Source organism: Engraulis encrasicolus, chromosome 11 (genome assembly GCF_034702125.1).
Source record: "Engraulis encrasicolus isolate BLACKSEA-1 chromosome 11, IST_EnEncr_1.0, whole genome shotgun sequence".
NCBI lineage: Eukaryota > Metazoa > Chordata > Actinopteri > Clupeiformes > Engraulidae > Engraulis > Engraulis encrasicolus.
In genome coordinates this window covers 50,136,591-50,151,828 of record NC_085867.1, presented here as the reverse complement: position 1 = coordinate 50,151,828, position 15,238 = coordinate 50,136,591, and the positions used below count along the sequence as shown (strand labels likewise).

The window sequence follows — 15,238 nt, the reverse complement described above, 5'->3', positions numbered from 1 at the left end:
GGGGCTAAACGGTGATGAAGGCTTTAAATACATTATCCACAGGCCTTTTTTTTTCACAATGCCACATGAACGCGAGCCGACTGGCGTCTGCCCGAACCCTGTGGCAACAGCTGGAGCAGCTATACCCACCTCCACCCCCCACCCTGTGTGATATGCCAGAGCAGGAGAGGGAGCGGCTGCGTTTTGCACCTCAAATGACTTTATAATTTGGCGTTTTGCGCCGGCGACGAGGCTGCCGCGTCGGCTGGGCGAATGCATCATTATCCGCGGGTCAGCTGAGGAAGGAAGGGGAATGGGGAAGGGGGAGGCCTGCCTGGCAAACGGCAGCTCTCCGGCTCGATTAAAAAACAATAAACGCAGCGCCGTTTAAGGGATCGCCGCTGTCACCGTGAGGCACGGAGCCGTTGCCGCAACAAAGCCCATTATGTCACGCGGCGTTGATGAAGCCCCCGCCAAGACCACCACCATCGCCACTGTCGCCACCACCCACAACCCACCCAAATGGAAAAAATGAAGCAATAAATAATTCCAGAAGAAGAAACGAAAAACAAATATGGGAACAGACAGACAGTCAGAACAAACTTTGTGATGTGTTTTTGCAAGATGCATACAGATATGGAAGGCTTGTATCCCTCCTTTGTTCCTCCTCTTCTCTTTCTTTTTCTTCTTGTTTTTCCACTTCCTCCTCTTCCTCAGAGGTGTGGAGAAAATGTGGAGGTGAAGTGTCCCCCTCTATTCGTCCTCTCCCTCTTCTCTTTCTTGTTCTTGTTCTTCACCTCCTCCTGCTCTTCCTCATTCTCCTCCTCTTCCTCGGAGGTGTGGAGAGAGCGTGGAAGTAAGGTGTCGCATAGGTTTCCACTCCACCTCTATTCCTCCTCCTCTTCTCCATCTTGTTCTTCCACTTCCACCTCCTCCTCCTCCTCTTCCTGGAGGTGTGGAGAGAGTGTGGAGGTGAGGTGTCGCGTGGCTTTCTACTCTGCCTGCCTGAGTTAGCTTCAGCCCGGGGCCCTCTTGCACCTTCCTGGCGTGAGGACAACAGCCTTTTGTTTCCTCTCCTGACATTTCTGTCGATTGTGTTGTGCGGAGGTTGTCACATCGTTTTTTGGGTGTTGTCCTCTCCTCTCCTCTCCTCTCCTCTCCTCTCCTCTCCTCTCCTCTCCTCTCCTCTCCTCTCCTCTCCTCTCCTCTCCTCTCCTCTCCTCTCCTCTCCTCCATCTGCACCTGTGTCCCCCACTCTTCATGTGCTTGTTTGTGTTCGCATTGGCATGTACTGTTCTCTCCTCACACAAGAGATAAAATATGAAGCCTTATAATGCTCTACATTGGCTCTAGCCAAAAATGCCCCACAGTCTCAAATTACAAGATTATTTTTCTTTTTATGTTTTGATCTTCAACATTTTCAGAGTTTGCAGACTATAAATTGTTTTATGCTATGTGATAGTCACTTCTACACACATAAAGGTGTCATGAATTTCATCTCTCTTTTTTCTTTTTTTCCTTCCAGGGCCACGTAGGTACCACAGCAACCAAAAAAATCGACGTCTACCTCTCGATGCAGTCGGCTCAGGAGAAGATGCACCCCATGACGGTGGTCACCATGGCAAACGCGCGGGTTCATGACCTCATTGGCCTGATCTGCTGGCAGTACACCAGCGAGGGGCGGGAACCCAAGCTCAAGTGAGTTCACTTCAATCTCTTTCTCTCTCTCTCTCTCTCTCTCTCTCTCTCTCTCTCTCTCTCTCTCTCTCTCTCTCTCTCTCTCTCTCTCTCTCTCTCTCTCTCTCTCTCACGAAGGAGTTTGGTTTTGTTATTTGTTAAATATATTGTTATTGATTATGGGAAAAACAAATCCAGTGTAACTTAGTATCTCTTTGGCCTGATTTGCTGGCAGTACACCAGTGAGAGGCCCGAACCCAAGCTAAAGTCAGTGCACTTCACACCCACCTCATCTCAAATAGAAACCGTTCCCTTTTGAAGTCCACCGCTCGCTGAGGCTCTGGGTTTGTTTGGGGGCATTTAAACATCTTATTGGCCCTTTGACAACTAAGTTTTAAAGTGCTGTAATTTAGAACCACTTTCTAGAGCACCCCACCACTGAATGAAGGATAAATATTACACATGAATGAATGAATGAATGAATGAATGAATGAAGAATGAATGAATGAATGAATGAATGAATGAATGAAGAATGTTCCAGACTTTTGGACATTTTTACTTAGTCATTGGATATCTTTACATTTAAGTTTTGCATGCTTTTTACCAAAGCGACTTCCAACAGAGCGGATAAACAACAGGTAGAGGGGAGAGAGTACAGAACATACAGGCATAGCAAGTTAGTTTGTGAGTAGTGCGAGTTGGTTAGTAAAGGGAAACTGTCAGAGCAACATGAACTGAAAATCTCTGTGTAAAATGTGTATTGTGGTAGTTGAACTTGGACTGACCACACACACCCCCGGATGCAACATGGCGAGCAACAGCTGTGCTGCGTTTTGTAATTGTGTAAAATGTTTCCCAGTCACGACAACGGTCAGTGTTTGCTGCTGAGTAGCAGAGCTTGTTGTGCTGCTGCTCATCGCGGAGCATCGCTCTCCTCTGTGGTGCGCTCTCGACACACTTGACCCGCCCGCCACAGCGTGTAGGTCTCCAGGGGCACCTGTGGGAAAGGACGTTGGGATGTTGCCCCCTTTCTCATCTGCTGCTCTCTGCCATTGTCAGCCTCGACCTCTCACTTCACAGGCTGCTTTGCCTCCCTGACACAGACACACATCCACTTTCTCTCTCTATCTCTCTCTGTCTCACTCTCTCTCTCTGTCTCTCTCTCTCTCTCTCTCTCTCTCTCTCTCTCTCTCTCTGGATCTCTCTGTCGGCCTCTGTCTCTGTCTGTCTGTAGTCTCTGTCGCTCTCTTCGCCTGTCTCTGTCTGTCTGTGTCTTTCTCATCGCTGCTCTGAATAGTAACCTCGGTTTGGCCACCACTCAGCACAAGAATGTAGCCGGGAAAGTAGAGAATGCACTCCCCGCTTGGTGGCACAAAATGAAGATTTATAATTTTGCCAGATCGAGAGTGAACACACAGTAATAAAAACGAGAGCGAGCAGAGGAGAGGAGCCGGGACTACCAGAGCTTACAGAGTTACACGGCGCACACAAGGTTTGGAGAGGGAAGGATAGAGTCAGCGGGAGGGAGGGAGAGAGAGAGAGAGAAAGGGGGATGGTTTAAAAAGGAGGGAGAAAGGCGGCAGTAGCAGCAGCAGCAGCAGCAACAACAACAACAACAGAGAAAAAAAAGAAACGAGAGCTGGGCCCAAAAGCACAACAAAGAGTAGCCCTGACAGTCAGTGGCTGAGGTGAGACATGAACAGCATAGCAATGAGAGAGAGAGAGAGAGAGAGGGAGAGGGAGAGGCGCCCCTGCTCTGCTATCCCTACCAACCACCCACCCACACTACTACCCACTCCCACCCCCATTCCCTTCTGTCTCCCAGGAGGGCTCCGCCATAGAGAGAGCCCCCAGATAGAAGAGAGGAGCTGGGATTGGGATTGGGGTTGGGACTGGGGCTGGGAACGGCAGCTCTGCTTAGCCCAGCACAGCACACCAGCTCACCACCAGCCTGCTTGCCTGCCTGTACCTCCAGCCAGCCAGCCAGCCAGCCAGCCAGCCAGCCAGGCCGCCGCCAGGGCCCACTGGGACTCCACAGGGAGGGTAGAGTGGGGAGAATGGGGATGAGCTGAGCTGTTGCTTTTTTCCACTTTCTTCCTTTATTTCTTTCAGGCCATTGTCCTGGTGTTGTTGTTGGAGAATACTGTGCTTGCAATTAGATTAGGTTACATTCAACTTTTTTTGTTAGTGTAAAAAGTGTTAGATTAGATAACATTTTGAGCGATGAGCAGTAAGTGTGTACTGTTAGTGGAATTGCAGTAGGCCTACAGTATATAGAAACCGACTAGGAAACGGGAGTATTTGAACTGTTTTAATATTATATAGGGATGCAGTAGCTAATCCAGTGTAGCTAGCTAGTCCGGTAGAATTAAAAAGTACAGTGTGTGCATATGCCTGCACTATGATGAGCTATTTATTTCATTAGATATGTATGCTGATGATGTAAGCTTAATAGTGCAAACGATTTCACACTATTGTAAAAACATGTACCCGGATACATTCACAGGTATACTGCGAGAAAGACATTGCAGACATTGTGTTATCTTTGAAGAAAGGGATGTTGTGCTGTGCTGCAGGAGGATGAAGTGAGGAAGAAGAAGAGAGCGGGTGGGTGTGAGGGAACAGAGAAAGTAAGAGTGTCTGTGAGGGAGAGAGAGAGGAGGAGGGAGGAAAGTAGAGAGAGAGAGAGAGAGAGAGAGAGAGAGAGAGAGGGAGAGGGAGAGAAGGAGGGAGAGAGAGATGTCTCTCTCAGATGGCTGTAAGGCCCTCAGGCTGTCCCCAGTGTCTCTCACTACTGGCCCTGACACTCGCTCTGACAATCAGTCCTTACCGCTCAGGCCGAGCCTGCGAGAGCGTGTCAGGCAAAATTAAGATATTTTCTTCTCTGGGCTCAGCAAACCTCCCCCTACACGCGCACACACACACCATACCCAAGTGCCCTGTCAGTGCTTTTTGCACGAACGCACACATCCGTGCACACACACACACTCACACTCACACTCACTCACTCACACACACACACACACACACACACACACACACACACACACACACACGTTCACGTTCACGTTCACGTTCACATACAGACATACACACACACACACACACATGCATGCACGCATGCACTCTGTGTTTTTTTACATGCACACACACACACACACACACACACACACACACACACACACACACACACACACACACACACACACACACACACACACACACACACACACACACACACACACACACACACACACACACACACACACACACACACACATTCACGTTCACGTTCACGTTCACATACAGACATACACACACACAAACTGCTTGCATGCATCAGTGGTCACATTTAAGATGGAGACATGGCAACACACAGTTCTACAACTTCACCACCTTTGGTTTACCAATACCTCTGCCAAGCATACAACTGTGAAGCATGTCGCCACAGCCTGCAAATGTAATAACTACTTTACCTATGATGACCTCGGAGTTGGCATGAATCTGCACCAGAGTCTTAAGACCATTGCAGAAAATGGCACTCTCCTTAGGTCAAGTCTAACATTTGACTGGAGCTCAGTGGTTAGATTTATTATTAGTCGGCAAAAATGAGAGGACCCTTGAGAATATTTTATGTCCTTTCTTGGCTAATTAGTAACCGTCTCTGTTCATTTTCTCCCCAAAAAAACTTTGGGACACTCACTTTTGTGCAGGTGCATTGTTTTTGTTTGACAGCACAGTTCCAATTTTGGGAAATATTCAGCAACTCAGCATGCAGTCTTTTTTTTTTTTTTGACGGGAGAAACAGCGCTACCCGAATATCCACATGTCTACACAAAAATAGAATACCAAAAGATGTGTGAAAAAGTAACTCTGGACTCACAATATTTTTGTGCACACCCCACACACATTCCCATTGGGAAACCATTTTTTTTCTCTAACAAATAAAACAGGTTAGTGGCAGGGTGTGGTAGGCAGTGGGTGAGGGTAGATCTGCTCCGTCTTGGTCGGTTCTGTGTTTTTTAGTGTTCATCAAAGGCCCCTGCATACCCAGACAGGAGCCAGGCGCATCATAACAGTGCCCCCTCTGTTCCCCGTTTTAATTACCCCCCCTCCCCCCTCCCCCTTTAATTGCCCCCCGCCTTTAATTGCCCGACAGCATAAATCGTGTCCATGTTTGTGCTGCTGGATGTTTGCGCTGTTTGTTGTGGGGGCCTGGGGCCAGTTATGGCCCTCTTTTGTGGAGTTGACTTGGAAACTTGGAGACAGGCCAGGCGTTTTTGGGGCCACAAACGAGAGGGAGAGAGAGAGACAGAGGGGATTCGTTACATAGAGGTTGTTTTTGCGTATAGGTGGTGTCTGTTGTTGTTTGTCTAAGCTTTGGGGGGAGCACGGTTACACATGTTTTGGAGATGGACAGTCAGCGACGGAAAAAGCAAGTCGTGGTCCACAACGTCACTCTGCATAACCATTTATGTTGCGCATGGCAATTTCCGCGCACTGCTGAAGAATGGAAATCGTCCGTAATTGATTACAAGCTATCCTTACTGTTAATCTCAGTGTCACACGGATAATGAGTGGCTGTCAAGTGTGTTTACCTTCACCCATGCTCTGCTGTGCGTTAAAACCCCCTTTCGGTTCACAAGGGAAAAAGCTTTCTGTTGGCGGCTGCATTTCTCTCTAGCTTGATTTGTGTGCCTCCTATTGTAAGTCGCTGTGTATGAAAATGTCTGTTAGGTTAGGTGTAATGTAATTTTTCACTAAAATGTATGGGCTCTATTATAAGTCACTGTGTATGAAAACATTGTTTACATGCAATGTAATTCCTTCCTGAAATGTACAAGAACTCGCAGTGAAATCGCATCAGCTAAACGTATGTGTAATATGTCTTAAACAGCCCGAGATTATGACAATTGTATACTTCGTCTGTCATCTGCTGGTGATGTATATTTCACACACTGATGTCTGATGCTGGCTTGTATGTTAATGTGATATGCAATGTTTAGAGTGTAATCTTTTTGGCGTACGGTATGTTTCTTTAGCCGCTGCCACTCACAGCACAGCACCACTGATTTCTAGAATACTGGACAACATGATCACACTGCTCTACAGATTTGCTCAACTTGCTCACACGCTTTTTGTTTCATGCTCATGTTGGCGTGTCGCAGTGAGAATGTGAATGCAGTGATTGTATATTCCCTATCTTTTCATATAATTTAATATCTTCTATATGTTGTTGTGATATGCCATGTTTAAAATGTAATCTTTTTGGCATGCGTTTCTTTTTCCCCATCCTCTTGTGTGTCTGCTATGACGCCGAAGCCCATTGTTTAGAGATCTGAGTTACTGTGCAGTGCTGCACAGATCTGCTCACTTGTAAACACGCCTTTTGTCCCGTCCTCATGTCGCCTGGTGTTGGAGTGGGAACAGAAACCTCTTTATGGCACTATACATTGCGCACACTGATGTTTGACATCATTGGCTATTTTATGTTAAATGTGTTTTGCCATGTTTAGAATGTAATCTTTTTGGCTTGTGTGTGTTTCATTGACTCATCCTGGTGTTTGCTTCCTTTTTTCCAGTGAGAACGTGAACGCCTACTGTCTGCACATCGCCGAGGACGACGGGGAGGTGGACACGGACTTCCCACCTCTGGACTCTAACGAGCCCATCCACAAGTTCGGCTTCAGCACGCTGGCCCTGGTGGAGAAGTACTCCTCGCCCGGCCTCGCCGCTAAGCAGTCACTCTTCGTCAGAATGTGAGTGGTGGACACACACACACACACACACACACACACACACACACACACACACACACACACACACACACACACACACACACACACACACACACACACACACACACACACACACACACACACACACACACACACACACAAAAACACAGTCAATAATTGCTGTGCAGTCTTGCTGTATTTCCCTGTACTGTCACCCAAGTCACATAATGTGGGCACATGATGTACAATGTCAGGACTCAGGAATGTCCACAGATCCACACAAAGTGTCCTAGAAGTGTGCATGCACACACACATGCACATATTCTCACTCTCTCTTGCTGTCTCAATTCACACACTCACTTTTTGCTTCTTTCTCAACACACACACACACACACACACACACACACACACACACACACACACACACACACACACAAACGCACGTCACAAGGATCATGTTTGCTCTCTTTCACACTTGCACGCCTTCAGAGGCGGCACACACACAGGCCCAACCTCAAACCTCCCCTGTTCCATTTCATTAATCTCCAGTAATTTCTCTTCCCAAGACACAATAGCTTCAGAGAGCTGCCGTCAATTAAGAAATTACTCAAGGGATTGTTTTCCCCCTCCCCAATGCAGGGCTTGGGAGAGATGCTTGCACTGTGAATCCAAACATAGAATCCCCCCACCCCGCACGCACACACGCTCTCTCGCTCTCTCGCTCTCTCGCTCTCTCTCTCTCTCTCTCTCTCTCTCTCTCTCTCTCTCTCTCTCTCTCTCTCTCTCTCTCTCTCTCTCTCTCTCTCTCTCTCTCTCTCCCTAGCCCTACTCTGCACGCCCCCAACATGCACACAATTTCTGATTTTGATGTCTATTGAATGGCCTATTTTGATGTCCAACCACTCAGTAGGAGACCCCATACATTGTTGGAATGTAGAGTTGTTGAAGAAACACATGGAGCCAATGAAGGGCTTTCTATTTAGTAACTACTTTCTCAACGAGCCATGTATTGTTTTTTAGATTTAAATCCTCCCTAAAAACACACCCCTTACATATTGTCTTAATCAAGGGATGATTGGGGTTGGATTATTAGACCAACAGCTTAGTTTCCTGTTGGCTTCCTTCCTCTGTGGGCTGATATCCAGAGGTTTGGGATGAGGACCAGCCATGTTTGGGTGGTTGGAGGTTTTGTGGTAGGGGGCAAGCGTCAGTGGTTTTGTGTTTTTACGTGTGGATGGGTGGAAGGGGTAGAGTATAGAGGGATGAAGGGGATGTTTGGGAATATCTTGGGGGAGTGTGTGTCTGTGTCTGTGTCTGTGTCTGTGTCTGTGTCTGTGTCTGTGTGTCTGTGCGTGCGCATCTGTGCGTGTCTGTGTGTGTGTGTGAGAGAGAGTGTAGGAGGGGTTGGTGTTGGTGGTGTTCAGCACTCTGTGTGTGTGTGTGTGTTGGGGGGGGGGTTGGGGGGATTTGAGAGCTGCTGTGGTATTAGCTGAAAAAGGCCAATCACCCCCCAGTGCTCCTGCCGTCATCGCCTTAATCAGCATGATGCATGGCCAGATGTGCGCCGTCAAGTGATCTCTCTCCGTTCTCCGCTTTTTCCCTCCCTCCCCTCCCTCCCTTCCTCCATTTTTTTCTCTTCTACACTGCGGTCTAAAGTTCAGTCATTCGTTTGCGCCTTTTCCTCCATGGGTAGACGGTGGAAACGGGGAGAGAGGGGGGGGGGGGCATTTGGGCCGGGGTGGGGTAATGGTCGGCTCTGTTCTGCTTCAGTAGTAAGCTGGTTTGTGTCCCTGCCATCCGAGCGGGAGTGGCACTGACAGCGAGGGCTAGTTTGGTCGCCCGTGCCAACGAGTGGGAACGGGCGTCACTGTCGCACCCGGTCTGCGAGTTGGCGTTGAAGGGCCGGGTGACCCTGCCTGCCGCTGTAGGGCTCTGTGCAGTGCACACTGGCGTTCTTTGTGCTGCAGCGGACCGGGTGGGGTCACACACTTGTTGCCCTCGCCACTCCTGTCACTTAATCATAAGCTCTCATCCCGGCGAGAGCGGAGGTGGAAAAATCATCCGGAGTGGTTCCCGTAAGTGTCTGGCATCTCGGGGTGACCGCAGCCGCCCAGCCGGACCGGACGGGAGGGTTTTGTGCTCCAGCCAAGTGAGGACTGAGAGAGAGACATATTTTTTTCTAGCCGCACAGCAACCCCCACATTCTGCTGCACAGTCACATAGTTTTATATATTTTTTGTTTTTTTGGTATCCCTCTCATTCCCGCCTTTACTCTTGAGTTGGGGAAGGCCAAAATTCTTTTTTTCCTGCTTCCTTCCTTACACACACACACACACACACACACACACACACACACACACACACACACACACACACACAACTTAAATCACACTCATCCATTAAAATCCAAAAAGCAAAAAAGCTCTGTGCTGTTCTCAGCATTCACTCCTTCCATATTGATATTACTTCATTATTTTCCGCCTCTGCCTCCCCCACTTTATTATTCTTTTTGGTGTGTTGCTTTTTCAATTAGATCCATGCCACGCTGTTCTTGGGGAAGGACACTAATCAGCTGTTTGGTTAATTTGTCTGTGAGAGCGTTTAGGGCCCTCGTTTAATTTGTAATCACTAATTGGGTTTGAAGAGGCTCCCTGTGCCAGATAGTTCCTGGCTCTCAGTGGGGGCGGGAGTAGGTGGGTGGGGGGAGCGATTTGAGTGACGCACCTGCTGAGAAGGGTGAGGTGGTGGTGGCGGTGTTGTTTGAGGCGGGGCGGCAAAGCTTTGGACGCTCCTGCTGGTCAGTAGTGACCCAGAAAACACATGCCACTGAACACAACACAAGCCATACAGCAGCGAGCGTCTATGGCAGTGACTACTGCATTAGCTAAAAGGAGGAGAGGGGAAAAAATGCAGCCTAAGCACAATATATCTTAATGCTGTCGGTGGCAGCAGCTTCCAGCTGAGAACCCCGTCCGGCTAATGCAGTTAAGAAATGTTCTGTAAGTAGGTGTCACTGAACTGAATAATTTAGCCCCTGCTTTAATGAGATTTGTTATGGAGCGTAACTAAAAACAAGCATGAACCTTAATGCTAATGACCCTACTGACTCCCTTCATATACTGTATATGTTGTGTCGTTTGTAATATCCTCTTCTCTTGTAGTATTTTATCGTTATCTTCTGTGATTGTGTAACTACGTCATGTTTAGGAGTGACAATTTTGTGTGATAAGATTGAGGGATGTGACTGAACAGTTTCGTAGACCGTTCGCTAGTTGTTAATTTTGTAGACTATATTTGTTTGTATTTTGGAGACTCAACTGCTCTCTCTCTATCTCTATCTCTATCTCTATCTCTCTCTCTCTCTCTCTCTCTCTCTCTCTCTCTCTCTCTCTCTCTCTCTCTCTCTCTCTCTCTGTCTCTCTGTCTCTCTCTCTCTCTGTCTCTCTGTCTCTCTGTCTCTCTGTCTCTCTCTCTCTCTCTGTCTCTCTCTCCCTCCTTCCACTGTGGTCGTGACTGCATGCTGTTATTTATTTTCTGTCCGCTGGCCGGAGAGCTGGAGGTCTAAGGTTTAAGAGTCCTGAGGGGCGCCGGCCAGCCGTCTCTCCCCGGGTCAGCTGCCACCTTCAGGAGCTGCTGCCCACTGATGTGGCAGAGAGAGACGCGCCTACAGCCAGGCTTCAACTCTGGGCACGAGGGGGGGAGAGAGAGAGAGAGAGAGAGAGAGAGAGAGAGAGAGAGAGGAGAGAGAGGAGAGAGAGAGAAGGAGAGAGAGCGAGAGAGAGAGAGAGAGAGAGAGAGAGAGAGAGAGAGAGAGAGAGAGAGAGAGAGAGAGAGAGAGAGGGAGAGAGAGAGAGAGAGAGAGGGAGAGGGAGACAGAGAGAGGGAGACAGAGAGAGAGAGAGAAGTGGTAAGAGAGAGAAGTGGTAAGAGAGAGAAGTGGTAAGAGAGAGAAAGAAAGAGGGCGAGAGAGAGAGGGCGAGAGAGAGAGAGAGGGCGTAAGAGAGAGGGCGTAAGAGAGAGGGCGTAAGAGAGAGGGCGTAAGAGAGAAGTGGTAAGAGAGAGAAAGAAAGAGCCTGGCAAGACATGGGAGAGAGAGAGACACACAGGAGGGGGGAACGAATGGCCCTAGAGCCAAGCTTCAACCGTGAGCATGGGAGAAAGAGAGAGGCACAGTGGGGGAGAGGGAGAGAAGGGCCCCCCTTCTGTGCTTGTGTATGGCCCAGGGCCCTACGTCCGTAGCCGCCCCACCACCACCACTACCACCACCAGCAAACTCCTACTTGAACGGCAGCCTGCTGAGACTGTCAGGGGCGGCCCTCACAGCGCCTAGGGTCAGAGGGCGAGGGCTGACAAGAACGGCTGCGTACACTAGAACCACTAGAAGGAAGTAGAGTGTGCATCGTCTCTCCCTCCCCCCTCCACCCTATCCTCTCCCTTCCCTGTTTGTGTGTGATTGGCCTTGGGTTGTTTTTTTTTTGTTTGTTTATTGTAAGAATCACTGCAGGGTTGAAGGAAGAAAGCGCTTCCATGCGTACACAGCACACGTGTGCGTACACACACATGCACACACACACATGAAACATGCATGCATTCCAGGCATGCCACAGTACTAACCCCTCACCCATCTACTCCTCTACCCCCTACCCACCAGCCGAGTGCCCTCTTGCCCACCCACCCTTGAGCCCTTTGGTCATCGGAGCACATCTGTGTAGAGAGAGGGGGGGTGGGGGACGGGGGAGGGAGGATAAGGATGGTTGAGGGAGAAAAAAAAGCGTCCATCTGTCCAGTTGCTGATCTTCAGGCTCTGCTGCCCTGGCCTACAACCTTTTTTTTATTAAGCCAGCTCCCGAAGATGGTTCTAGCCAGACACATTTACTGTCATTCTGTATTTTGATATTGTAAATTCGATACACCTCGATACAAATCTCACTATTACATGTTACACTATTAGGTACAGATAAACAAACTGCAGTATGTAGTATTATGTTGCACTGCACCATAGTTAGGGTTATAATAATAATAATAATAATAATAATTGTATTTGTATAGCACTGTGTCATACAAGGCATGTAACTCAAAGTGCTTAACAAATGAGAAAAAACATTGTTAGAGATAGATTTAAAAGGAGAGGTATAGAGGAGAGGCAGGAAAAGCAGGAAGGCAGAGGAAGAAGAGATAGACAGAGAATGTAGAGTCATAAGGTCAACGTAGGTTAGGACCAGGATTCTTAGATGTGTAAGGTCCATAGTGGCTGGGCCTATCATAAGTCATAGATAGTCACACAGAGATTGGGCGCTCAGGTGCGGCCCCTGGTGGCATCAGGGGTGAGGAAAAACTCCCTTTCGCTTGAATCATAGTTTGTGAGGGGGAAAAAAAAGCTCAGTGAGGTCTGAGAAAAAAAGACCCCCTGTAGTCAGGAAGAAACCTCAGGCAGAGACCAGCGGCCACCTAGGGGAGCCCCCTGCCAGGGCTGGATTGCGAGTAGTAAGGGCGCTGCGGCGGCTGGGACACTATGACGCCTTGGCAGCTAGGAGTTGGCAAGGATGAAGAGGTGGGTCTTCAGTTGCTTCTTAAAGGAGTCGACGGAGGTGGCTGATCGGATCTCGATGGGGAGGGCGTTCCATCTCTTGGGCGCATAGCAGGCAAACGCGGCGTCGCCGATCTTCTTCTGCGGGGGGGTGGGGGTCCTTAGCAGCTTGGCATCAGTGGACCTGAGAGCTCGAGCAGGGGCATAAAAAGAAAGCATGTCTGAGATATAGCTAGGGGCAAGTCCATTTAATGCTTTAAATACTGTGAGCAGAATCTTAAAGTCGATTCTGTATGAGACAGGTAACCAGTGCAGGTCTGCCAAGACAGGAGAGATGTGCTCTCTCATTCTGGTTCTTGTTAGGATTCTTGCCGCAGAATTTTGAATGAGTTGCAATTTGTCAATTAATTTTTTTGGGAGACCAGAGAAGAGAGCATTGCAGTAGTCTATCCTACTGGTGACAAAGGCATGAATAAGTTTCTCAGCGTCTTGTCGGGGGCCAAGCCGCGCACTTTGTTGACATTTCTAAGATGGACAAAAGCAGATTTTGTTATCTTGTTGATGTGAGGCTCAAAGCTCAAATCCGAGTCTATGACCACACCAAGGCTAGTAACCTTATCTTTAATGTGTATGCTTAGGTCACCTAGGCTTGAGTGGAGTTTTGCACGTTTTTTCTTAGGCCCAATGAGCAGCACTTCAGTTTTATCTTCATTTAATTTTAGGAAGTTACTGTTCATCCAATCTGTAATGGCAGACATGCATTTAGTCAAGGCATGAATGGCAGTGGTTTGGCTAGGCTCGACAGAGATATATAGTTGAGTGTCATCGGCATAGCTATGAAAATCAACATTGTGCTCTCTGATGATGGAGCCCAGGGGCAACATATAGAGAGAGAAGAGGAGAGGGCCCAAGCAACTACCCTGAGCAACTCCAAAAGGCACATCATACTTGTTGGAGACGTATTCTCCGATGGTGACAAAAAACTGTCTTCCTGTAATATATGTTTTGAACCACTCTAAGACGTGACCGGACAAGCCTACCCAAGATTCAAGGCGGTCAATTAGTATGTTGTGGTCTATCGTGTCAAAGGCGGCACTGAGGTCGAGGAGGATAAGCGCTGAAACTTTGTTTGCGGCAGTGTTGAGCCTAAGATCACTTATTATTTTGGTTAGTGCTGTTTCGGTGCTATGGTTGGCTCTAAAGCCTGATTGGAATTTTTCCAAGATATCATTCCCAGCCAGATGTTGATTAAGCTGTTTAAATACAACTTTTTCTAGTACCTTGCTTATATAAAGGGGAGGTTTGATATAGGTCTGTAGTTGTTTAAAGAATTCTGATCTAAATTTGTCTTTTTTAGGAGTGGCTTTACCATGGCTGTTTTGAATGAGCTTGGAAAAATGCCTGTAAGCATAGAGGTGTTAACAATTTGCAGTAAAGGTGCTGCTAAGCAACCAAGTATGTTTTTTAGCAGATATGTGGGGATCGCGTCAAGGCTGCAGGTAGACTGCTTACTTTCCTTGACTATTTTACAGAGGTCGTCCTCTGTAATTGGACAAAACTTTTGGAAGCTCTCAGGTCTCCTAGGGGGGTTTAACCCTCCCCTCGGTGTATCGCCTGAGTGGGCGACAGAGGTTGCTGCGTTTCCACCTTGGATGCCTTCTCTAATGTCGGCAATCTTTTTATTAAAAAATCTAGCAAATTCCTCGCACTTGGCATGTGATGCTGCATTTAGGTTGTTATTGCTATGTGTTGGATTAAGCAGGTGGTCAATAGTGGAAAAAAGAACTTTCGCATTATGCTGGTTGTCTGTTATGATTTTGGAAAAATATGCTTTTCTCTCTGAGCGTACCGCATTATTGTAGGAGGAGATCTCATCCCTAAGGGATTGTCTGTGGACTTCTAATTTAGTTTTCCTCCAAAGACGCTCGGTTACTCTGCATTTTCTTTTTAAGGCTCTAAGTGAGTCATTCATCCAAGGTGAATACCTAGCTCTGGTTCTTGTCGTCGTTCTAATTGGAGCTATGTTATCTAGAATTCCTCTTAAGTTGTTATGTATGTACAGTCTAAGTATGATATTACATGTTACACGAAAGAGGAACCGTAAAATGAAATGTTGACCTCCTAGTCTGTTTTGTGAATGTCACCTATTTTGGTTGCAATTAGATATTATTTACCTTAAAAATCAACCTGGAATGAATGAACAATCAGTAACATCTCTACACGGTTGTGTGCTTGTGACTTGTGTGTGTTACGGTGCGGACCCATAGGCATGCACAAAGAGCCAAGTGTGTGTGTTGAGAGTTCAGAATGACTAATC

General features: G+C 47.7%; 1 protein-coding gene across 2 annotated transcripts in view; it reads left to right on the top strand.

The window, feature by feature from the left end:
* The window catches only part of mapkap1 (MAPK associated protein 1), a 48,629-nt gene that overhangs the window by 11,014 nt on the left and 22,377 nt on the right, over positions 1–15,238 (top strand). For both annotated transcript variants that reach the window (XM_063210852.1, XM_063210851.1), the window contains exons 5-6: positions 1,505–1,677; positions 7,239–7,415. In XM_063210852.1, the coding sequence (XP_063066922.1) occupies positions 1,505–1,677; positions 7,239–7,415 (350 nt within the window). The remainder of the gene's footprint in view (positions 1–1,504; positions 1,678–7,238; positions 7,416–15,238) is intronic.